This window comes from Piliocolobus tephrosceles, chromosome 4, assembly GCF_002776525.5.
Source record: "Piliocolobus tephrosceles isolate RC106 chromosome 4, ASM277652v3, whole genome shotgun sequence".
Lineage (NCBI taxonomy): Eukaryota > Metazoa > Chordata > Mammalia > Primates > Cercopithecidae > Piliocolobus > Piliocolobus tephrosceles.
The window spans coordinates 122,396,269-122,420,874 of record NC_045437.1 but is presented as its reverse complement, the minus strand read 5'-3'; the positions used below and the strand labels follow the sequence as shown (position 1 = coordinate 122,420,874).

At 43.3% G+C, this 24,606-nt stretch overlaps 1 protein-coding gene across 7 annotated transcripts in view; it reads left to right on the top strand.

Annotated features, from left to right (window-relative positions):
- TENM2 (teneurin transmembrane protein 2) overlaps window positions 1-24,606 on the top strand; it is a 1,213,529-nt gene that overhangs the window by 1,058,564 nt on the left and 130,359 nt on the right. For 4 of the 7 annotated variants that reach the window (XM_023218892.2, XM_023218890.2, XM_031935468.1 and 1 more), the window contains 3 exons: window positions 11,817-12,011; window positions 18,373-18,573; window positions 20,279-20,491. In XM_023218892.2, coding sequence (XP_023074660.2) covers window positions 11,817-12,011; window positions 18,373-18,573; window positions 20,279-20,491 — 609 coding nt within the window. The remainder of the gene's footprint in view (window positions 1-11,816; window positions 12,012-18,372; window positions 18,574-20,278; window positions 20,492-24,606) is intronic. The other 3 variants (XM_023218891.3, XM_023218893.2, XM_031935469.1) reach the window with 1 other exon arrangement.

Sequence of the window (24,606 nt, the reverse complement as noted above, 5' to 3'; positions counted from 1 at the left end):
TATATGCCAACCACTGTGCTGAACAACTACGTAATTATATCATTTAATCATCAGTAGCCCTAATTTATAGGTGATTATCATCCCGTTTTATAGATGTGGAACATGAGGCACACAGAGTTTAAGTAACTTGCTCAAAATCACTCAGCAAGTAAGCGGAATTGTTGGGATTCAAACCAGGCAGTCTGGCCTGGACTTTCAACACTCGTCTAGCCATGAGACTGACCTCAGAGGTGAGGCATAAAGGAATTTTGTCTTTGCAGGGAGCTTATGGGATGGTTACACACTAGAATTCTGAGTTTGAACCCAAGTAAACTTTTCAGGAGAGGAAACAAGAGTTTCCTAGGTAGAAAGTGGCAGAGCCAGAGTTAAACAAAAGCCCCTGACCAGGTGCAGTGGCTCACGCCTATAATCCCAGCACTCTGAGAGGCCAAAGCAGGCAGATCGCTTGAGCCCAGCAGTTCGTGACCAGCCTGGGCAACATGGTGCAACTGCATCTTTACAAAAACTATGAAAATTAGCTGGGCATGGTAGTGAAGCCTGTAGTCCCAGCTACTCGGGAGGGTGAGTTTGGAGGACTGCTTGAACCTGGGAGATGGAGGTTGCAATGAGCAGAGATTTTGCCACTGCACTCCAGCCTGAGTGAGAGAAAGAGAGAGAGAGAGAGAAATCTTCTGACCTCAGAGCCTGATGTTCTTACCCTCTCTCCTCCCATCACCTGCCAACTCCTGTTCCATCGATCTCCAACAATCCCTGCTCCATTTTTCCTCTCTATCCTTACAGCTGGATTTTTCTATATAAATATTAAGTTGTGGGAGCCACTGCCCTGCTCACTTGGCCACCAGCCTCTCCATGATAGTATTTCTCCTCCCCACCTCCAGAGTTCTCCCAAAGCTCTTAGGGGTATGTCACTACTCTCCTCAAACACCTTCAGTGGCTCCCAGTCGCCTCTCACAATGGTTATAAAAGCTTTGGTTTAAAGACATGGATCTGAAGAGATTGTTGTCAATGTGTATTTCCAGGTTCCTCCCCCATGCCAGCCAATCTGACTTGTAGGACTGGTGTGCAGCTCAGGAATGCCCCTTTTTAACAAGCCCCCTGGGGGAGTCTGATGCAGGTAGTCAGGGGCCACATTTCGAAAATGAAAATCACATTTCTTAGAATGATGTCCAAGGTCATCCATGATCTGAACTACTCTCGCACTGTCACCTCCCACTGAAACCTGAACACTCACTCTAAGTTCCCGATAGTCACCCCTCATAAAGTGTGAGGCCCTGCTTCTCCCTCTTTGCTCAGGCTGTTTTCTTAGCTGGAATGTTCGCATCAATCCCAGCCTTTCCTATCAAGCTGCTGCTCCTCATGGAAGGCCATGCTCACAGTAGCCACCTCCCTAAAGCACCCTCAGATATGACCGTGCAGTCACCTGGGCTTGGCAACATCGCAGCAGCGGCCCCTGCCACATGCCGGCCACCTCCTCTCCAGGTGGTTCTCCTGCTCATGACAAGCTTCCAGCAGTCCCCCGGTACCTCCCTGTATTTAGTTTGGTACCCAGGACAAAATAGGTGCTTGTTAAATGTCTGGTTACTCGAATAGAAGAGGCAAGGCTTATAAAGATGAAATATGACTGGAAAATGTCACAAGAACCAAAGCGAGTGCTAAAGAACAAGGTTCTAATTTGTCGGATCAATCATGCAGCAATAAATCAGCCACCTTTGAGGCACGGAGGGAGGGCATGAGCAAAGGAAGGAAAGAAGGAGGAATGAAAAAAGAAGGAAACAGAAAGTTTACAGAAAAGAAGTGCCATTTATTCCACAATGTACATGCATTGTCTCATAATAGCAAAGTGATTAAGAAGGAAAGCTGTAGAGTTGGAATTTTCTCGGTTTGAATTCTTGCTGCTCTAGTTAACTGTACCCATTTCAGAAAATTATTTAACCCCTGTGAGCCTCAGTTTTCTCATCTGTAAAATGGAGACAACAGCCATATTCCCTATTACATTGCTGTGAGGACCAAAAAGTAAATACATGGAAACTTTGTTTGGCATGTATTAAATGTTAGCCAGTATCCACCTTCACAAGCCTTTGAAATAATTCATTATTATTATTCCTATTTTACAGTGAAAGAAACAAAGACTTAGAGAAAGTAAGCTATGTCCCCAAGGTTACATAGCAGGGCCATGTCTGCCTGGTTCTGAAGCTTGTGCCCTGATAGCCATCCAGGAGAGAGACGTGACAGGAAGACCCCCTGAATCCAGGGCAGGGTAACCACTCCTGAAGTCCTCAACAATAAGTACTGCCAGCAGCCGGGGTTCTCTGAGCCCCCTCTGACTCTGCCTCACAATATGCTCTCCTGTCTCCCATTAATAGACATCTTCCTCTGTATCGTGGAGAACAATGACAAAGGTCTTCGTCCCCTCCCTGAGGGTGGATGGTCCTCCCCATCACCAGGAATGCCTCCCTCAGAGCTTCCTTCTCTCTCCGTGAAGGAGGCTCAGGTCCTAGCTGTCCTTCCTGAGACAGCCAGGGCTGCATCCTAGCTCCTTCAAACCTTCCATCATCCATACCCATCTCCTTCTACCACCCCATCTTGCCCTGAAATCCTCATTAATGCAGACAGGCCATGGGCCATAGCTGCTGCTCAAAAGAATGTCCCTCAGCCCACCACAGCTGGATGGCGAAATCCCACCTGTCTTTCTTCCCACCCCTGACCTGAAGAAACGTACAGGGATTCTTTGGCAGCAAAGGCCCAGGAGCAGGAGCTTGAAGCAGGTGCACTTGGTATATGCTTTGCAGAAAGTGACTGAGCAGACACCCTTGGCAAAGTCACCTTTGATAAAATAGCATAAGAAGAATCACCACCACCTATTGAAGATCAACTACATGCCGGGTGCTGTACAAAGGGTTTTAAGTGAATTATCTCATTTTATCCTTATATCATACGTCATGATCATCTCTGTTTCACAGCTAAAAAAATTGAATCTCAGAGAGATTCAAGACCCTTGCCCAAGTATGGTTTTTGAACTATGTTCTTACCCACTGGATTAGTGATACCCACACTGGAGCCCTTGTTGGAATCATCTGTTAACACACAGGTTGCTGGGTTCCACCCGGAATTTCTGATCCAGTAGGTCTGGGGTACTAGCATCGGGATTTTGTTAAATATCCAAATGCTCAGGTCTCATGCCGGACATTCTGAGTCAGAAGCTGCATTCTAACAGGGTCCCCAGATGACTCCCAGGAACATTCTGGTTTGAGTCTAGATAAATTGCCCTTGAACTCTACTTGGACTGCCCAAAGAGAACAGAGATCGAGGCAGTCACATCACTTTTGACCTCTCATCCCCCTGGCTTGCCAAGCAGGCATGGAGGAGCCCTTTCCTCCCCAGTTTGGAACTTACAGTGCACATTATTTGGTGGCCACGTGCGAGTCCATGCCTGCAAGCTCCAAAACAGGGCTGCTCGTGATGTTTCTCGTGGCTGTTGCATTACCAAACAGAAATCACTTCGCGGGGCTTCAGTCCATCAGCCCTCCCCCAAGTTAAATTGCTTCCGAGACTAAAAACTCTTCTTTTTTTTTCCGCTTTAAACTACTAGATGAGTAGCAGAGCACCCCTGGAAGGCAGAATGCCTAACCCTAGGGAGATGTGATGCACACAGAGCTGGGCACATTCTGTGATTTATGGGAAAACCTTTCGTGCTGGGAAATAAACCAGTCTAGAAAGAGGTCAGCTGGGATGGGGGACAGGGAAAGGGCACTTTACCCTATCTTGTCTCTTTACAAAGTGACCAGTTGGAAGAGTTTTCTCCCAATGAGAATAGTGATAATAAAATCCTATCTAGTGATGACTGTGTGCCATGCTCTGTGCACAGCACTTGACATCATTATCTCATTTCTTGCCCTTGGAAACACTATGGGGTAAGTCCTGCAGAATTCTTATCCTACTTCAAAGATAAAGTAATCAAGGCTGAAAGCAAAGTATCCATAGTCACACAGCTGGCAAAAACAAGGGAAAGAAGAAAGGAAATTCAGGCTGTCTAACTCATAAGCCTACACCATGCCCAGAACCATTCTGCCTGCTGAGAGACAGCATTGGATGAAACAGACCCCCTCATTCCTTCAAGAAGCTTCCATGCTAGCAGGTAATAGGACACCAACAACTTGCAAATTCATCTTGATGCTCCAAATACAACAGAAGCGTAAACCTACTTCGTCTGGACTTGAGTTGCAGAAAAGCTTACTGTGTACTCCGAAGAATTTAAATATTCATTATGTAATTAATGCTGTTCAGTCTGACACACACACACATACGCACAACAACGGAGACTTTTTTAAAGAACAGCTTAAGTACTTATCGATTGAGAACTTTTATAACTCTCAAAATGGAGGCATCCCCATATCTCTACAGGTATTTTAAATGAATTGAATTAATCATAGGCTTAAAAGTCTCTTGCGATCTTCGTTAACTTCCCTGGGTTTAATTAAAACATCTGTGCACTTTTAATTTATCGATTCATCCAACTCATATGTCATGTTTTTAACACACCCCAGCATGCTCTGCATCATTTTTAACCCGATTTCCACTTAACTAAAGCAATTAAATTCACCCCGGATTAATTAAAGCATCCATACTTTCGTGCTTAAGTCAGCGTGTGCTTCTTTCCCCACATGGCTCCTGAATGTCAGAGATTTGACACACCTGATGAGTTTTTTGTCCTTCTGGAAATTCTTCCCTGAATCACTTTCTTGCTTATTAATGTGCCATTTGACAGAATGAGAATGAGGAAGTTGGTGTAGCTGAACTTTGGCCCTCTGAGCCAGGGACTCTGACCCCATCTGTCACAATGCACCATCTGGTTTCCTCTCTTCACGGGGGTCCTGCCAACTCTTGCCCCCACTGAAACCAACTAAAGTGTCTGAGTACTCTGGGCAGGAAGGTGGCGGGGGTGGGGGAGAGGGCTGTTCAGGTCAGAGGTGAGCATCACACTTAGGATGGCTGGTGATCTTTGCATTTGTATTTCATAATCACTGCTAGCTCTCTTTCCAACTTCATCTCTCTCTCTCCTTCCCTACATATACAGACCTTTATTGCTCTACCCATTTAATAGGTCAGGAAAACTGAGATGCCAAGGTCAACAGACTTCCCGCTTGGGCATGGTGAGCCAGGGAGCTGTCCACAGAGTGACAAATCATCTCCCTGAAAACTAGATTTGATTTGCACCCATCCACTGGGATGGAGAGAGCCTATCCCCTCAGCCATGGCAGCATTGGGTGTAAGCAGCCTTATTTTTTTCCCCAATCAGATAAGCCAAAAATATTTCTCATTATCATTTTTATCTGTACTTACTTAATTTTGAATGAAGCTGAGTATCTTGTCTTACCTTTATTGGCAACTTATATTATTTCTGATATGTGCTTTGCCTAGGTTTTCATTCATCTTTTTATTAACTTGCAAGAGTTTTTTGCGTATTTCAGATATCAAACGTTATGCTGTAAAACATGAGAAAAAAAATTTCTTCTCAGAGTTGCTTGTCCCTTAATTTTGCTTAGGGTATCCTTTGTCACAGAGAAGATATTAATTCTTTATAATCAAATCTGATCTTCTGTTCCTTCATGGTTTCTAGAATTTATGTCTTACATATCTCCCTCCCAGGAAAATAAAATTAGTCTCCAGTATTTTTTCTAATACCGTTGTAGTTTTTGTTTTTCTACTTAGGTCATTAATCTGTATGGAATTTTTTTTAACTTTTACTTCAAGTTCAGGGGTGCAAGTGTGGGTTTGTTACATAGGTAAACTTGTGTCGTGGGGGGTTGTACAGATTATTCCATCACTCGCCTAGCGCCCATTAGTTATTTTTCCTGATCCTCTCTCTCCTCCCACCCTCTACCCTCCAGAAGGTCCCAGTATGTGTTTTTTCCCTGTATGTGTCCATGTGTTCTCATCATTTAGCTCCCACTTATGAGAATATACAATATTTGGTTTTCTGTTCATTAGTTTGCTAAGGATAATGGCCTCCAGCTCCATCCATGTCTCTGCAAAGGACATGACCCCATTCCTTTTTATGGCTGCATAGTATGGAATTGATTTTTGAATACAGTGTGCAGTGGGGGTCAAATTTTATTACTTAATTTTCTACCAGATGGATCGCCAGTTGCAGGAATCTTGCTAGAAGGGAAACTCACCTTTCTGACACTGTTTTGCTCAGCACCAAGTTAAGTCCACAACCTCAAAAGCCAATGGGGTGGCCTTTGGAGTTTTGGTTTGGGGGGTCACCGATCTTTGTTTACCTGGCCTCCGTGACCCAAATATTACATCCTCCATTGCTTCAGGAGGAACAATGCATCTTCTTTTCTCCATCACTTATCCTCTACCACCTAACCAAGCTACTAACCCATGTGAGTTATTCATCACTGTTGCTGACTAACTGGGATATAAGGCAACCAACTATTAGTACTATTTTGACAATTCTCTTAGAGTACTAGCTTCAAGTATTCTCACCTCTCTTTTCCAAAGAAATTTTGAAACAGACTTCAGCTGGGTGTAGTGGCTCATGCCTATAATCCTAGCACTTTGGGAGGCTGAGGCAGGAGGATCACCTGAGTTGAGGAGTTCGAGTTCAGACAGGGCAACATAAAGAGATCCCATCTCTACAGAATTTTTTTTTAATTAGCCAGGCATGGTGGTGCACACCTGTGGTCCCAGATGCTCTGGAGGCTGAGGCAGGAGAATTGCTTGAGTCAGGGAGGTAGAGTCTGCAGTGAATGGTGATCCTGCCACTGCACTCCAGCCTGGGTGACAGAGCAAGACCCTGTCTCCAAAAAATAAAAAAAAGTAATAATAATAAAATGAAATAAGTATAAAACAGACTTCAAATAATTTTTAAATACATTATTTGAAAATCTCTCTACACATCTAGTCCAGCCCACAAATTATTTGTCAAGATGCAGTCATTTTCAGTCTGCTTTTATGACTGAGCCTCTCCAATATCCTTAACTTTTCTACATGTATTCTCTCTACTGCAAGCTCCAAGTGGACAGGTGGCTTCTCCTGTTACTTCCCACTGAGTAAATAACACTGATAATTCATCTCATCCCTTACAGAGAACTTTGTGGAGGCTGGGGCGGGGGGGCGCAGGGGAGCTTCAGCTGGATCATTAAAATGAGCTTTATACCATTTAGGTGAATCTAAATTCTGTCATTTTTTTGTCATCAGCCTGTTAACCTGTCAGTTGTTAGTGGTAGTGGTAATTTATTTTTCTTCTGTGGGAGTCTTAGAGCTTCCATTTACTAGATTTAGTAAAACAGGAATAGTCAATTTGTACAAACATTTTAATTAATTTTACATAGAAGCTTGAATGCACAATGTTCTGCTCACGTAAGCCTTAGGAAGAAGAGAGACATGTGGAGACACAAAACGCTCCACTTTCATACCTGACCAATCACAACCAACTCCCTCCCACACCAGAAAAGACTGGAAGAAGAAAAAATGAGATCTTTCCATTAGTATGATTTGACATACGTCTGGTGGTTGCTAGTGTTTGTGTGTGCTTGTTTAAGACCTATGGCATTTCTTTATTTTATTAGCCCTTGAAGTCAGATTGGAGATTGAGATGGAAATTTTATAAGGGAGCATCTGTTCATTTGCCTACCAAGTGTCAGCTATGCCTGTGAGCCATACATGTTATCTCACTTAATCCTTCCATCAATGCTGAAAGACAATTTTTTGAAGGGGAAATTGGGTCTTTGAGAGGTGCAGTAATCTTGCCAAAATCCACAGCTGGTAAGGTACAGGCTTGGTTTGGAACTCAGGTCTTTCTGGCACCAAAACCCTTGCTACTACCACTTCTGCTCCATAATACTTCTTGGCACACAGTAGGCAGTCTGTGTCATTTTTCTATAACCTGTCATAAAAAATAATGCAGCTTGTGTGATAGCAAAAATATAAGACTTATTAGTACAAGAGCTTCCCCATTTCACATCCAGCCTCTTGAATAAAGATCAGCCTGAGCCTCAGATACTGGGATACCCTGGGTTGAGTTATGTCTGAGAATGAATCAGTTGCCCCAGAGGGAAGGTGCTCTCCATGCAGGACACCCCAGTCGCCACTGGAGGGAGCTCATCTGGTATTTCTGCACTCTGCCCCATGGCAACTGGATTACTAGAAAGTCTCGCTCCTCTAATGTGCCGCCTTCCACTTCTTTGTATGGCATAAGCGAAGCCCATCAAGTGTCCTGCTTTCCAGTGAACATCACAGTGTTTTGCATGTTTGACCACACTCCCAGTGAGCATGCAGCAAACCCTGAAGGAAGGCTGCGTTTGGAAGGTGGAGAACTCTCTGACCTATTTTTTATTTTTTTCACTGAGTAATTTAAGTAGGTCAAATTTTAAATTTGATTTCCCAAGCACCTGGTTTTAAATAAAACCCATTCTTACCTTCTAGACAATCCTATTTTTTTCTATTTGAAGTTTATGCAGAAGAGGAACAGTGTCACTATGAATAAAGAAAATAATTCGGCCAGGCACGATGGCTCACACCTGTAATCCCAGCACTTTGGGAGGCCAAGGCGGGTGGATCACCTGAGGTCAGGAGTTCGAGGCCATCCTGGCCAACATGGTGAAACCCCATCTCTACTTAAAATACAAAAATTAGCTGGGCATGGTGGCAGGCACCTGTAGTCTCAGCTACTCAGGAGGCTGAGGCAGGAGAATCACTTGAACCTGGGAGGCAGAGGTTGCAGTAAGCTGAGATCATGCCACTGCACTCCAGCCTGGGTGACAGAGCAAGACTCTGTCTCAAAAAAGAAGGAAGGAAGGAAGGAAGGAAGGAAGGAAGGAAGGAAGGAAGGAAGGAAGGAAGGAAGGAAGGGGAAAGAAAAGAAGGAAGGAAGGAGGGAAGGAAGGAAGGAAGGAGAAAGAAAAGAAGGAAGGAAGGAAGGAAAAAAGAAAAGAATTTTATCTATATTTTTTATCAATTAAAATAGACAAAACTTTTGCACCTTACTTTCCACCCTCCTCCACCTTTTGGGAGGAAGGAGGATGTAATCAGAGACTACTAGTGTTGGTGATTTGATGTAACTTTCTCTGCCATCTATGACAGCCTATCCAATATATAACCCTTAGGTCAGAGAGTCAGAAACAGCCCTTGGAAGCTCATCTAAGTACACATTGTGCAACCATACTTCTCACTGTTTTTTATTTCAGTGCAGGGCTGGAAGGGGGCTGAGAAGTGATGTTGATTCTAGTCTTCCCACCAGGAAATACCTTCATTGTTACCTAGATCAGAAATGACAAGTAGGTTTTCTCTTGAATACCAACTCTGCCTGCTTGCCGGTCTCAGCCTGGGCACTGCATTGACAGTTTTGAGGCTCTGTCTAGGCTCAGGGGAATGAGATGCCGTGATCAATTACTGATGTCTGCGGTGGTGTGGAAAGGTAGTACTGTAGTTCATACGCACATACTTGCCATCCCTGACCTAGAGCTTAGCATGAGTCTCAGGAGGAACTGGCATGGAACAAACTTACTGTCTTAAATCCCTCTCAAAACTTTAAGAAAGTCCAGAGTTTCTCATGCTACTTCATATTTGCATGTTCCCTAATTTAAATCTTGAGCACCCTGGGTTCAAAGCTCTTTTTCTACCCTCTCTTAGACAATCAGCCTCTGTAGCAAGTCTGTACAAACTCCTCTGTTTAAGCATCCTGGAGATAGAGTATGATCCCTACATTTAGACAGTTCATCTAAATTCAATGTGCAGCTTTAAAGTTCTCTCTTTTGAACTCATTCTTCTTCTCTAGTACATTCATAAGGATAAGATTTCTACCGAAAATAGCGCCCCCAATAGTTTTGGCAACTGTCCTATTATAACGCATTTTGAGGGGAAATATCCCCTTCATTGTATGTCAACTATTGAGATAGTTCTATTTCAAATCAGTTTGCAATTAAGGTCAAACATGCACTTCCCCAGAAAAAGGCACTGTGTTTACAGCATGAGATTCACTCCAGGGACTATTCTTCCCACGTCTTTCATAAATGGCCATTTAGTGCTTGCCCACAACCCCCCACCACTGGGAAATCTCTGAATATCAGGAACACAGGAGAAATGTTTACCTAATCAAGGCACCATTGATGAATGTAGCAACAGAAGGAAATCAACAATGATAAACATAGTCCCTGTCTTGAATAGCTGACTATATCTTTGGGAAATTAGACATGTACAGAGGAAAGTTAATTACCATAAAAACTACATAGAAACATGACAACAAAAGGGGATTCATGAGGCTGGGTGGGGCAGGTGACTAGGAAGTGACATGATTAGGTATGCCATCGCTGCGTGGCACAGGGAGCTCACCCAGGTTGTAGATGTGTGTACACACTCATGCAGAATTCTCGGAACCTGTGCATTCCAAACCATGGATAACACCAGGAGTCATTGAAACACCTGCATCCATCATTTCTGAAGGCCTCCAAATGCCACTTCCATAGCTGGAAGATTTTAGGCCCAAATTTGAAGGCAGACTGGAAAGTTAGGCTCTTTACAAACTGATGTGGAAGTGAGAAGTCCAAGACCTGAAGGAGACAGACCACTGAAATCCTATTCTTGATGAACTCTGAAAGGCGGGAATTGGCACCTTTGAGGCCAAACTGATTAAAGCTGTAGGTAATCTCCTCCCAGACAATCCCCACTGATTTTCCAACCTTCTTCCCACCAACAGATGGAAGAGGGTACAGCTGAAGGGTGAACTGCTAGAAATTTCATGTCTTCAGCCTGCCTGCCCTCTTTTCTTTTTTTTTAATAAGTCAAGCATATTTAATCATTATACTTTATTACACATGTTATACTTTGAAGGCGGCACAATGACAGTAGTCCGTCCTTATCCTCAGGGCCTACATTCCAAGACCACCTGTGTGTACCTGAAACCACAAATGGTACAAACCCTACACATACCATGTTTTCCCTACACATACCATGTTTTCCCTACACGCACATTTCTAGGATAAAGTTTAATTTATAAGTTAGGCACAGTAAGAGATTAACAATAATAATAAAATAGAACAATTAAAGCAGTAGCTGTAACATAAATTATGTGAATGCAATTTCTCTCCCTCTGAATTCCTTATTGTACGGTATTCACCTATGTTCAGACAGCAGTTGACCACAGGTAACTGAAACTGAAAGTGAAACCGTGGATAAAAGGGGAACTGCTTCATTTCTTCATGGTATAGATAAGAAAACTGAGGCAGTGAGACTTTTAGTGGCTCAGCTGTGTCTCATCCCCCCTTCCTTTTTAATAGGCATAAACTTATTAGGAATAAGAGTCGACTGATCTGAGGGTGAAATAACCAGCAAAATGGATTCTAACCTCTAATACCAACAACAGAACAACAATAAGTACTTCAGTGTCACTTAGTGAAGGACACCACTTCAAAGTTGGGCCAACTTGGTTCCCCGCTGGGCTCCCCTGCTTGTGAGCTGTGTGACTGCACATGTCACTTCCCCCGTCTGAGCCTCACCTGCAAAAATGGGAACCACGATTGTAACCTCTACCTCATAGGGTGATTATGATGATGAAGTCATGAATTGCACATAAAGCCTTCTTTCTATACCATGCCCAGCACATAACAAGCATTTAACTGGTGGTAGCCGCTGTTATCAGTAGCACTTATGTTGTTTATCTGGCAATGGTTCTGCACCTCCACAGCCAGAATCCCCAACGTAGAACACTGTAAGCCAAGCTCCAAGGCCAGATAGCTCTACCTCCTTAGACTGCCACTGCCCCTCGGATGCTGACCCTTTGTGACCTGGTGCTCTGTCTTTGGTTTGTGCAGCTGCCTGCCCTGTCCTGTGCAGTGGGAATGGACAATATTCTAAAGGGACCTGCCAGTGCTACAGTGGCTGGAAAGGCGCAGAGTGCGACGTGCCCATGAATCAGTGCATCGATCCTTCCTGTGGGGGCCACGGCTCCTGCATTGATGGAAACTGTGTCTGTTCTGCTGGCTACAAAGGCGAGCACTGTGAGGAAGGTAAGCCTGCCAGTCTCCGGGCTAGGCAGCAGTGGAGGGAAGTGTTTGCAGGGCCCGACCTCTGATAATGAGCCCAGTCCCGGGCTGCGTGTTTTGCAAGAGAAGTTTCAACATTTTGCACAAAAAGCTTCAAACTCTTTTGCTTTGATAAACTTCTTTAGCTGTAGAACAAGAAAGGCCTCTGGAGATGGTTCTGGAAGAAACGTTTTGTTTTACTCTCCTTTATAGAAATTAATTCCTTTTCTCTTTCACCTTTTTCTTCTTTAAATTGCTCTCTCTGCCTTTGTCTTTCTGTCTTCTGTTTCCTTCTACTTTTCCTCCCCTCCCTTCTCTTTCTTTTCCTCTTTTGTTCCTTTCCCTCGCCCTATCTTTCTTCCTCTTTTCTCCTGCTTTATTTAGTCATTGGGAATTACTAAAGCTATTCAGAGAAAAGAAACAAGAATTCCTAAGCCCCTTGCCTTCATTCCAAACAAAAAGCTGTTTGTTGTTGTTGTTGTTGTTGCTGTTACTAACTCTTCCTGGTAATCTAAGACCCATATATGTCTGTGTAAATATTTCACCAAAAATTAATATCAATAGACAGCAATCAGGCTTGAAAGACTATAGGTTTTTTATGTCATTCAGAAAAACCATGTAGGGCAAATTAGCCTGGTTTACCTACAATTGCACAAAACTAGAGGAGAGTGAGAGTGCAGCAAGAGGGATGGGATTTGATGGATCCTGAAAATCTCACCCTGGCAGATACGTGAGGGCCTCTCGCACACATGGGTGAAAATCAGGGATATCATAAACTGAATCTAATCTGACAATATGGTCAGAGATCAGGCCTGGAGATCAGGAGAGGGGGACATAGAAGAGGGGACGCAGGAACAGGGAGAAAGAGCACCTCTCTGGAGGGGATCCAAAAGCAGCTCTAACTAGTCCCAGTTTCCTTGATCAGTTATTTGAGATAAATTATTTTGTGCCAAAATGTTGGGACTGACTTGCAGTAGCTATAAGGCGAGAGAAAGCCATGCTGCCTTTCAGCCTTCCTGCTCTGTATTTGCCCTTGCAGAATATGGTCTCTGGTTGCCCACTGATTACTTCTCACCATACAAAGAATTGGCCACAGCTGGTAGGAAGGTGCGATCATAGACCCTCTTAGCCCCTTGCCCATTCCCCAGTCTCTGAATTGGCATCGTCATTGTCTTCCAGCTGAGGCTCCTTTTCTCCAAGTCAATCTTCCAGTGAAATGTCCTCACACAACTCAAACGGCCCTTTTCCCTCCTGTGTCCCCAATAGAAATAGAAGTGTCAACTTGCCCAACAAACTAAGGGGGAAAAGTGAAGCCCCTGCCTATTCTGCATGAACTTGAGGTAACCACCCAAGATGTCCCCATAAAAAAGATCCTGTTGGATGCCATATGCATTCTGTGTTCCTCATGGCCAGGCTAACAAGGGATCTCAGGTTTTATGAGGTTCTCAGGTGCTAATTGATTCATTCTAACCAGTGGATCGCCAGAGTTCCATACAAAATAATCAGTCATCACAGCTCTCACCACAAAGTAATGACAGTGCTTTATACTTAGATGCACCCACATAGGGTTCCCTTGTGAAACCCCACATTTCATCGTTTTTAGAACTATGGCTACCAAAAGTCAGCTTCCATAACATTATTCCTCTAAGATTTTTCAATATATCAGCAGTAATGCCCTTAATGGGGCTCAGAAGTCTGACCCCCAGATCTTCACTTGTTCAGTTCCCTATATAATTTTTCTTCTATTATAAAAGGTAGCCTCCCTATGTCTGCATCATAAAAAATTGGGAGTTTGGATGGAGGAAATACTGATTTAATAACCCTGCTTGAAAGGTTAAAGTTCTTAAAGATAAATGGATTGCAGGAGGCAAAGCTGCATTCGCTGAAAACATAAGAGAGGCCAATAATATGACAAGAAAGGTTAAAACGACCTTTTACATGCATCATTTGGAGAAAGGAAAGTGCTAGGGCAACAACATTGCCAGTCTTCGAATTTTTTCTCTCCAGTAAAGATTGTACACAGCTGTATGCATGGAATCTCAAGTGATTTCTCAACTTTCTCACTATCCCACCCAGTCTTATTTAAATGTTCAGAGTGAATTAACCATCCAACCAAACAAGCCACGTGAATCATTATGAAAGGATGAAATCTCCTCTATTGATTTCTGCTACCCAAAAAAAATGAACCGAGGTGATTCATACGCTGTTTTCAAAATAGGAAATGGAATCAGAAAGTCTGGATCAGCACTTTTTCTTCAATTTAGCTTTTTTATTTCTGATATTCATCATAGTCATAACGTTCAAACAATTTAACCTGAAATGGCCATGGCAACGAAATCAATAGTTGCCATCCCTTCGTTTTTCCTGCATAAACATGGTTGTACTATTAACAAATTTGCACAAGAAAATGAAAGGATGTGTTCGTGAGGTTTCATTCAATGATGTCTGGGGGAGTGGGAAGGTGATGAGAGAGGAATTGACATATTAGTTTAAGTCAGCCATGTTTCCATGTCAGTTTCATGGTTGAGTCATTTTTCAATGACATTTAACTTCATAAATGTAATTCATGGTTCTTCAGGGGCTTACAGTACATATTGTTTGTAAAACTCCTTGACCTCCTTTTTTATCCTTAGGGATAGAAATTGCATTCACAACCCTTTTTTGTCAAACCTACAGAGGGCCCAAGACTAAATGAGTTCTAATGATTTCAGCTGCCAGGGGGCTGGTGTTTCGAGGCACATGGTACTTAGCTGGTAAAGGCCACTGTCCCCTTTTAAGTGTAACACTGTTTCTATTTATAAAGCTTCGTAAAATGCCATAGTCCCTCCTGCCTGCTAAAGACTCTAAGGACCTGGCCACAAGACCATCTTAGAAAATCAGAACCAAATTTAAAATTCATAGTAAAACTGCTTCTCTTGAAGTTTGAATTTAGTTATTCCATCCACTGCTGTAATTATATAGCACAAAGGGCATATTTACTGGTATCACTGACCAGAGAAAGGGTTAACTCATATTTTTAGATACAATAAATGGTTTTTTTGATGGCATTCTAGTACTGGTGCTAATAAATCTCTGTGGATTTTCCTCCTTCCTTTATACCATAATTCAGGATAGAGAAGAGAGAGCTAATTTATCTGGAAGAAAAATGCCATTTTCATTTTTTTTAGTGTATTACTTTTTATTATTTCATCCTTCTAAGAAAAAGATTGTGATTTTTTTTTTTTTTGAAAGCTCCTAGCTGCTGGCACCTCACCAGATATTTTAAATGGCTAATTATAGGTTGAGAGCAATTTTTGAAGCAACAAGCCACAAGATATTTTTGTGTATATTTTGATATTTGCCTTATTAGAAAAGGGGGCAGAGTGAAAAACTAGAACTTCAGAATTTCCTTTATTGGAAGAATATAAACATGATGCATTCTGAATGAATTTGTTCGTAATTTACAGATCCCCAAATATGAATTTTTTCCAAAAGCAAGAAATTGTTAGCACCATTTCTCTTTCCCATCAGTCCTTTCTGTACACAGGAAGTTTGTTCCATCAATGGCAAATGCTTATAGCACAGTCTGTCCTTCATTCTTGCAGCAACTGTGTATTGAACACTCGGTATAGTCCCTCACCTGTGCTAGGCATGAGACACCAAAGCCCTGCACGGCCCTTTGTCTTTTTTTTTTTTTTTAATTTTTTTTTTATTTTTTGAGACGGAGTCTCACTCTGTCACCCAGACTGGGATGCAGTAGCATGATCTTGGCTCACTGCAAGCTCCGCCTCCTGGGTTCATGCCGTTCTCCTGCCTCAGCCTCCCAAGTAGCTGGGACTAAAGGCACCGGCCACCACACCTGGCTAATTTTTTGTGTTTTTAATAAAGACAGAGTTTCACCGTGTTAGCCAGGTTGGACTCAATCTCCTGACCTCATGATCCACCCACCTCGGCCTCCCAAAATGTTGGGATTACAGACGTGAATCACCACGCCCGGGCCTGCCCTTTGTCTTCTATGTGTTTGATGCTTTCAGCTCAAGTTTACATTCAGATGAGCTCCACCACCCTAAATGGGGCAAATCTGAAGGTATCAAATGGGTTTATGTCATCAGGAGTTATATTCTCCAAGACAATGAATTCAACTGTAAAGTGATAGTAACAAGATTGTGTAGCATCATCATAAATATCTCCAACTAATAATAATAAGCAACTAAAATTCACCTTTGGGGGAGTGTACTCCTGATTTTTTTTAACCACTGTTTTTTCCCCATGCCTGAAACGGTTTTGAAATGACTTCCATAAATAATACTGTCCTAAGAATATGCAAATGAGATTGTGAGAAATATCTCTTACCACTGAAAATTATTATTTTTGCCTCAAAGGAGGGCTGCCCTTTGGAAACTTCTTGGAATATTGTGATTTCTAATAAGTCCAAATTTCTCAAGTCTGATGTCCCTCAGGACTGGTTAGTTTGTGGCATGGATAATCTAAATAATGTCATATTTAAACACACTATTAAAATACACTAATGGCTGAGCATGGTGGCTCACACCAGTAATCCCAGCACTCTGGGAGGCTGAGATAGAAGGATTGCTTGAGCTCAGGAGTCCACAACCAGCCTGGGCAACATAGCAAGATCCCATTTCTAGAGGGAAAAAAAGCTTAGTTGGACATGGCAGTGTGTGTCTGTGGTCCTAGCTAGTTGACAGGCTAAGGCAGGAGGATCACTTGAGCTCATGTGTTCGAGGCTACAATAAGCTGTTATCATGCCACTGCTTTCTAGCCTGAGTGACAGAGCAAGACCCTATCTCAGAAAAAAAAAAAAAAAAAAAAAAAAACACTATTTTGTGCCCCATAGGGAAAGAAAAAAAGACACTCAGCGTAAAAAATGTCTTAGGAGATCCTACAGAAAGCTGAGACCCTGAGGAATTACCATCTTAGTGTAATAGTGAATTATTTAGAGACCAGAAGTCTTGCATATTTCAATCTTGGCATTGTGCAAGGAAAGAAAATAAAATTTTCTGAGAATTTAAACCATAAGACGGCAGGCATATACAGAAAGGATTTAATAACACTGTCAGTGTGGTCTCCTCAAGAAGAGAATTCAAAGTGGTCCCAAGCTAGCTATACCCCCAGGTGATGGAAGAAGCAATCCTTTAATCTGGGCCAACAGGCCTGATTTGGAAGCCATGAAAACAGGAGAAATATGTCATAATCAAATAAGGTGATGATACATCCACATTTGTCTGATCCACAAAGCAACATCTGAGCCCTCTGCTAGACCATCATTTCTCATTCAAACCACATATTACACAAAGAACCCTCTTCTCCAAATGACATTGCATCATTTCCTGAGAATACATAGGAATACATAAGAAAGCTGGGCTTCCTCTAAAAGGCCCTATTTATTCAACCCTTAGATTGAATGGAGGTCCCAGGTTTGAGATCACATTCTCATGCAAAAAGTCCTGTCATCAAGAACTGGCCTTTGCAGCTCACTCCTCTCCTCACTGTGAGTTTATTCAGGTTACCTACTGGATATATATCCACTCTCTCAAGATAGCCAAACAATCAGACAGTGAAACAGGCAAGAACCACAATGACTGGACTCTGCCCATCAACTCATCTGATTGACTGGTAGAAGGTCAGTGCCTCGGCCAAAGATAGGAATCCAGTCCCCTGGTGATTACCTGTAGGAAGGTGATCCTTTTTGAATCATTTTCACACCCAACTTCGCCTCTTCAATCCTGCACATTTACTAACTCCTTCAGTGGGTGTGTGCTCAGAGAATGAATACTAATTTTAGACTTAGCCTAAGAGAAACCTCATTAGGAAAGTGACTCATTTATAAGTTTCATTGGTTTTTCCTTTTCATCTTTTGTTACCTTTTGAAGTCAAGTATTAATAAAGTTACAATGAGCCTCTCTACTTTTCTCTCTTATAGTGAGGGGCAATGCAGTTTGGCAACGCATGTAGAAACATGGCAGGTATTCACATTCCTATCGCAGATGCTGTGATACAATTCAGTCGAGGTCCTAATCTTTATAAGCACAAGATGCTAAAGGTGGAACGGCATACTTCTATATCTGATTTCTCCTAATTCTGCTTGAGAAATTCCCTTTTTGTTTCTCTTGCATCTTCTTCAAGTTTGAGATTTGGAGTTTTGACAAATAAGAAGCCTTTTACTTTTTATGGGTGTTCTTCAGGAGACCACATAAGTATTTCTTGGGCTGCTCTATTTGCTAGCAAGTGGATGGGAATTGGTGAGCCACTGGTCCATTCAGCAGCAAGCCCATGTCTCATGGCCCATCCTCCATGGGTGATCAATACTTTTAGTCTTCTATTTTTGTTTCTGTTTTTTTTTCAGTTGATTGCTTGGATCCCACCTGCTCCAGCCATGGGGTCTGTGTGAATGGAGAATGCCTGTGCAGCCCTGGCTGGGGTGGTCTGAACTGTGAGCTGGCAAGGGTCCAATGCCCAGACCAGTGCAGCGGGCATGGCACGTACCTGCCTGACACGGGCCTCTGCAGCTGCGATCCCAACTGGATGGGTCCCGACTGCTCTGTTGGTAAGCCACAAGATTTTCTCCTTCCTTTCTCCAACACTCCTGCCCTGTGTTCCATTCCATTCTCGGATGGGAATCTACTCTTAACACCTAGCTTGGGATAAGGGGACTTTGATGAATCACATTGTGTCTTTCTCATTCTCTTCTCCTCAGTCGTGGAGTCTGTGATCTTTGAGAAACAAACAAACAAAAAGCACTGGGTTGGTTCCATCACGCAAATGGATGAGGGGCCCAGGAGGGATGCTTCCATTTGCATTATAGGTTTTCTTATGTACATTCCCTAAAGGTACCAGAAAACAAAACAGAACAATTCAGCCCCAGAAAAACTAAAGGGAACATCCCATAAAACAGAAAAAAGGCTCCCTCGGGGTGCTGCGTGAACATGTTCTAAAGCTCTGTAATACTCCAGTGACAGGAAAATAATGAAGTCGCGCTGTACACTTCATTTTCCTAAAATTTAGAGTATGTGTCTTCCCTCCAGAGTGACCTTAAAAATGGAACAGTTCAACAGTTCAAGCCAGTCCCAATCTTCCTGAGAAAGGTTCTGTTCACACTGACAAGTCCCTATCCAAGCAAGCGATCATTCCGCCCCCTTCCTCTGGGTAGTGAGACAGCTGTCAGATTGCCATGGCAATCAGGAAGAGAATAGATGTGAAGCTTTGCCTACAATGGGAAAGAAATGAATATTTCATTCCAAAAAGAAAAAAAAAAAGGGAGAAGAGTCAGTTAAAATGGGCTATTTTGGGATGTCTTCTCAGCCCACTCGACTCTGGCTTCAACTCTGATGCTGGTGATCCTGGCAAGGCTGTGCAGAGGATAGGAGGAGGTGGGGTCCTAGACCCAAAACCCAGTTATGCTGCAGATATGCTGTGTGACTTTGAGTGAGTCACTGGCCCCACTCCCCAGCCCGGTGTTCCTTCCCCTGGCATGCCAAGCCACGCCTCCCTCAGTAGACTGATGAAAGGGTGAATGTCTGGCATGTGCTTGTCCTCGCGTGAGAGGTCTGGAATACCAGAGAGTGCATATCTGTCTGTCTGTCTCCTCCCCAAGCACAAAAGACTTTGAGCTCCTTTGAGAAAGAAGCTGTGTAAATGCAGCATAATTACAGCGGTCATTATTGCCGCCAAGGTACCGATCTGGGTAACAGGGGTATCTGCAGTCATCATAGGAATGGAGCAGCGGGGTCTGCAACTGACCTCTTGGACTTGTTCAGTTCAGGCTCTCAGTGGGGGAGGAATCCTAGCTGGCTAGAGAGTCAGGATCCATACATGGATCTTTTCAGGTGGGTACTTCCCAGTTAGCTTTGCCAAACTGGTTAGAACAGTCTCAATCTCTAGAAGACTCGTTCTCACATTCTAGTGAGTATCAAAACCACCTGGGGGACTTGTTTCAACAAAATCTCTGAGTCTCATTCCCAGATCTTCTAATTCACTTGGTCCAACCGGGGCACAAGAATCTACATTTCCAACGAGTTCCCAGGTGGTACTGATGCTGCTGGTTCTAGGGACCACACTTTAAGAACCACTTCTCTAGAAAAAAAGATATAACAATGAATTGATACCCAGCCAAGGAGAGACAAGCCTCCAAAGATGACAGAGCGCTGGGCCTTGGGGCCTGCTCCAGGGGTCTGGGCCGTATATGTGGTCTGGACTCCATGGAAGGTTTCACCAGCTGTGGTGTTGAGCTGTAATCATTGTTTTTCTTCCAGAAGTGTGCTCAGTAGACTGTGGCACTCACGGCGTCTGCATCGGGGGAGCCTGCCGCTGTGAAGAGGGCTGGACAGGCGCAGCGTGTGACCAGCGTGTGTGCCACCCCCGCTGCATTGAGCACGGGACCTGTAAAGATGGCAAATGTGAATGCCGAGAGGGCTGGAATGGTGAACACTGCACCATTGGTAGGCAAACGGCAGGCACCGAAACAGGCACATATTGCTTTATTTTCATAAATCGTAGATCTATAGTGACGGTCGCGCATGGCAACTGGCTGTTCCTTCAGGGACACAAGTGCTCTCCCACATTTCCTGCTGCCTCTCCAAATCTCCCAGGGGATAGGGAAGGAGAAAAATGAGGTCCCTAATTGGGAAGGGCTTTTCCTTCTTTCCAGGATTCTGAGTTGAAAGGAAAGGGACAAGGGCAGATAAGAAAACCCCTCCAAACTTCCAATCTCGGGGAGGGAGAAATGCACACGCATGGGAAATTGTTGTTGTCTGGGGGTTGCAAGCACCCCGAATCACTGTGGTCTGCAGCTCTCCCCTTTTTAAATCCTCTCTCAGCTGGCTGGATCACTGGATCCCTGCTTGCTGGCAACAAGGTGAACTCACTAATTTTAGGCCAGGTTAGAGACAGGCAGGACTCTGGGGTTCCCTCCATAGCAGGTACCACCATAAGATCCTGAGATTCCCCATCACCACCACCATCATTAAATGTCTCCTCTTCTGGTCCCATTTTATTCTCACTCAGCCACCTCTCTACAAAAGCTTCTTGACCAAGAATATTTTAAAGGTCATTTTCTTTGTTAAGAAGAAATAGTTTTGGAGATTATTCATTTTTATTTTTCTGTCTTTTTTGGGACAATTGTGGTTTAGGGTAGGACTATACTGGATTAAATGTACCTAATCATCCCTTTGGTAGAGGAGCTGGGAGCCAATGGTCTTTGGCTTTCCACATCTCTCAGACAGTTGGGATGACAAAGTTGTCAACTTGAGCATCATTTTACCTCCAGTTTTTACTTTTGTTGTTTAATTGTATCAAGCCTAGGATCCATTTTTATACCAAGCTGGCTAATCTACTTGCCTGCATGGAAATTCTCAAAGACTTTTCCAGCCAAACTATAGTTTGGCCCCTTGAAGTTACCTTTGATCCCAGCCATCGAGTTTGAGACCCTCCCCTCTGTCCCAGCCTAACAACCCCAGTCACAGATGGGCCACCTGGAGTGAGAGACAGGGCTAAGAGCTTGTGCACGGCTGATTCATGAGATCAGACTCAGTTTCCCATGCTGTTCATTTGAGTGGTTATACAGAGATAAAGTGGACTGACTCTGTATTCGATTTCTTCCAGTTCCATCTGATTGGGCATCCGAGGGGCAGCATGCCAATCAGGGCCACAGCTGTAGCACTGGGACCCTGCTGGGACAGTCTGTTGGCAGTGAATTGTTTTTGCAATCTCTCGATGACGCTCCAGGTCTTGCTCCCCTGCAGCTGCTTTTATCCTCAGTTCCCTGCAGAGTCTGAGGAATAATTCAGAAGACTTTCAAGGGAGGGCTGTGCACAGCCCAGTACTGAGACAGTTCTTACAATAGCATCCATTCATCAGGGGCGTTCCTTTTGCTGTACTATTGCATGCCTGGTGTTATTTAAATAAACGTTCCCCTCCCCATATCTCCTTTGCCCCAAATCCTCCCCTCAAAAGCTCTTGCCAATCATCAGCATTGAGGTAGATAATCCTACTTTCTTTTAATTCATACAATCCAACCTCACCTCCCCTTTGCTGCCCCTTCCCACATCTAGGAGACAGAGGGGCAGGGTTAGTGTTTCCACAATGATGCCTGCTGGCTCTCTCCTACCTACAATCTGTCTTTACTTTGGAAATAGCTCACAAGAGGGCAGTCCAGATGGATTCGAGCAGGAGTCGCCAAACTACGGCCAGAGGGCCAAATCTGGCCTGCTGCCTGGTTTTCTGTGGCTTGCCAGCTAAGAATAGTTTTTACATTTTCTAAGGGTTGAAAACAAATCCAAAGAAAACTATTTCCTGGCACGTGACAATGATATGAAATTCACATTTCAGTGACCATAAACGAAGTATTATTACAGGACACCCACACCCATTCATTGATGCCTCGTCAGCTTCCGTGCCACTGTTAGCACTAAGTAATTAGGAGACTGCATGGCCCACAAAGCTGCTTGTGTGACCCATTACGGGAAAAAAAAAAAAAAAAAATCTGACTCCTGAATTGCACAAATCTTGATGGATAGAGGGGAGAAAAGCAAGGCAGGTCCGCACCCCCATTAAGAAAAGGACACCAACTACAGCTTGAAGGATCCAAGGGTTCTACTCCAGATATCACAGAGTGGGAGTGGAGAGAAAACAATAGATGTACTAAAATGCTTCTGGGGCCCTTGAAAAAGAGATGGGAAGATGACAACTTCGGTCTCAGTAGAGAACGGCAAGGATATTGGCCAACAAGAGAACACAGATGTTTCGGTCAAGCTAGCCCTTTGGGTGAGGTAAATTGGGAAAAAAAGGTGTTTCTGCTACTTGAAGTGTTTGGTACAGGTTTCACATCTCTGTGAGATGATGTACATGTGTTCTGGAGAGACATACAGAAAGTGTAAATTGATATGCCAGGTAAAGCTCCCAAAATGAAGAGAGTGCTGGTCCAGTATAATCTCTTGTTCAGAACGATGATCTCCTGTGGCTTTAGAGTTTGTGCTCTGTATGTTATAAAGATCTTTACTACCAAAGCCGTTTATTGTGAGAAATTAGGGCTCTGTGGCTTTATTAGTAGGACATGTGCCATCTCCTCGTAGTTATGTTCACTGTGGTTTTCTCAAAAACAAAGCCAAGCATACCTTGATCAGTGAGATTTGCCATTCAAAAACCAGAGAGATGTTCATGCATGCATAATTGCAACTTTTGCTTTTCTGTCTCTGGCCCCTAGAGCTGTTTTGTGGAGTTTTAGTCTTCTAGTTTGAGCAGACACTCCTGTCATTTCATTTAAAGTAAATGCCACAATTTACAAGCCCAGCATCAGTTCTCCTCCTTGGGGATACTGACAGAGAGGAAATGGGGGCTCTTTGGTCCTTTGCAAGCACAGCCTCAAATGCTATATTTTGAAAATAGAAAATACATAAAAATGAAATGATACCAAGTCAGCAAACAATGCATAGGGAAATATCTCGTAAGGCAGAATTGTGGGAGTTAGTGTTGGACACTTGGGTTGTCTGTGGCCTGTTTTCAAAAGGTCATAGTGAGGTAGTTTTCTTGGGGTCATTGCAAATAGTCGACTGAACAGTTCACATCAGCCCTTGTGGATTACATTTACTGTACTAAAAGAGTCAAAAAGAGAGATAGGGAAAAAAGATGAGGACACAAGGACAGACTTCTAAAACTTAGTCAGGTGGAAGCCCCAGGATCAATCCATGTTTGGTTAATGCCTTTCTGAAATTTGCAACCAAATTATTTATGTTTGGCAATTTAGTAGAGATTGCTAAAGATTTAAATATAAGGTATAACACTTCAATGTTAACTGTTATAACTAACTTATTGGCAGGCTGGATTCTACCAAGCAATGATTGTTATATAACCTTTTCCTTAAAAGTTAAATATATGGCCATAGCTAAAATCGACAGAATTGTGTAGATAAAAAATATACTTTGAATACATATCAGCCACAATTCATGTGTATCTTTGGAATATATTAGCACTTTTTGTATAGTATGCGGTTTACTCTTATGACTAGATCAGACAGCACATTGTGTGGTTAGATGAGGTTTATTCTTTAAATATAATTTTAAAATGGGTTGTTGTTCCTGTCATCTGCCACCACCACCACCATCACCCCCTATTAATACTGGGAACTAGGACAGGTGCAGTGGCTCATGCCTGTAATCCCAGCACTTTAGGAGGTTGAGGTAGACATATCACTTGAGATCAGGAGTTTGAGACCAGCCTGGCCAACATAGTGAAACCCTATCGCTACAAAAATCAGCTGGGCGTGGTGGTACATACCTGTAGTCCCAGCTACTTGGGAGGCTGGTGTGGGAGAACTGCTTGAGCCCAGGGAGGCTCAAGGGAGCCCAGAGATTGCAGCGAGCCAAGATCACGCCACGGCACGCCAGCCTGAGTGACAGAGCGAGATCCTGTCAAAAAAAAATACTGGGAACTAACATCAAAAGGTCATGCAAAGGCTATAACACCAGAGCATGGAGGAACCATAGAATTTGTATTATAATAGGTCAAAATCACTAAGAACTATATATAGTAAATGTAGATCAGCCTCTCATGAAGAGGTAAAGTAGATGTTAGCTTGTGTTAATGA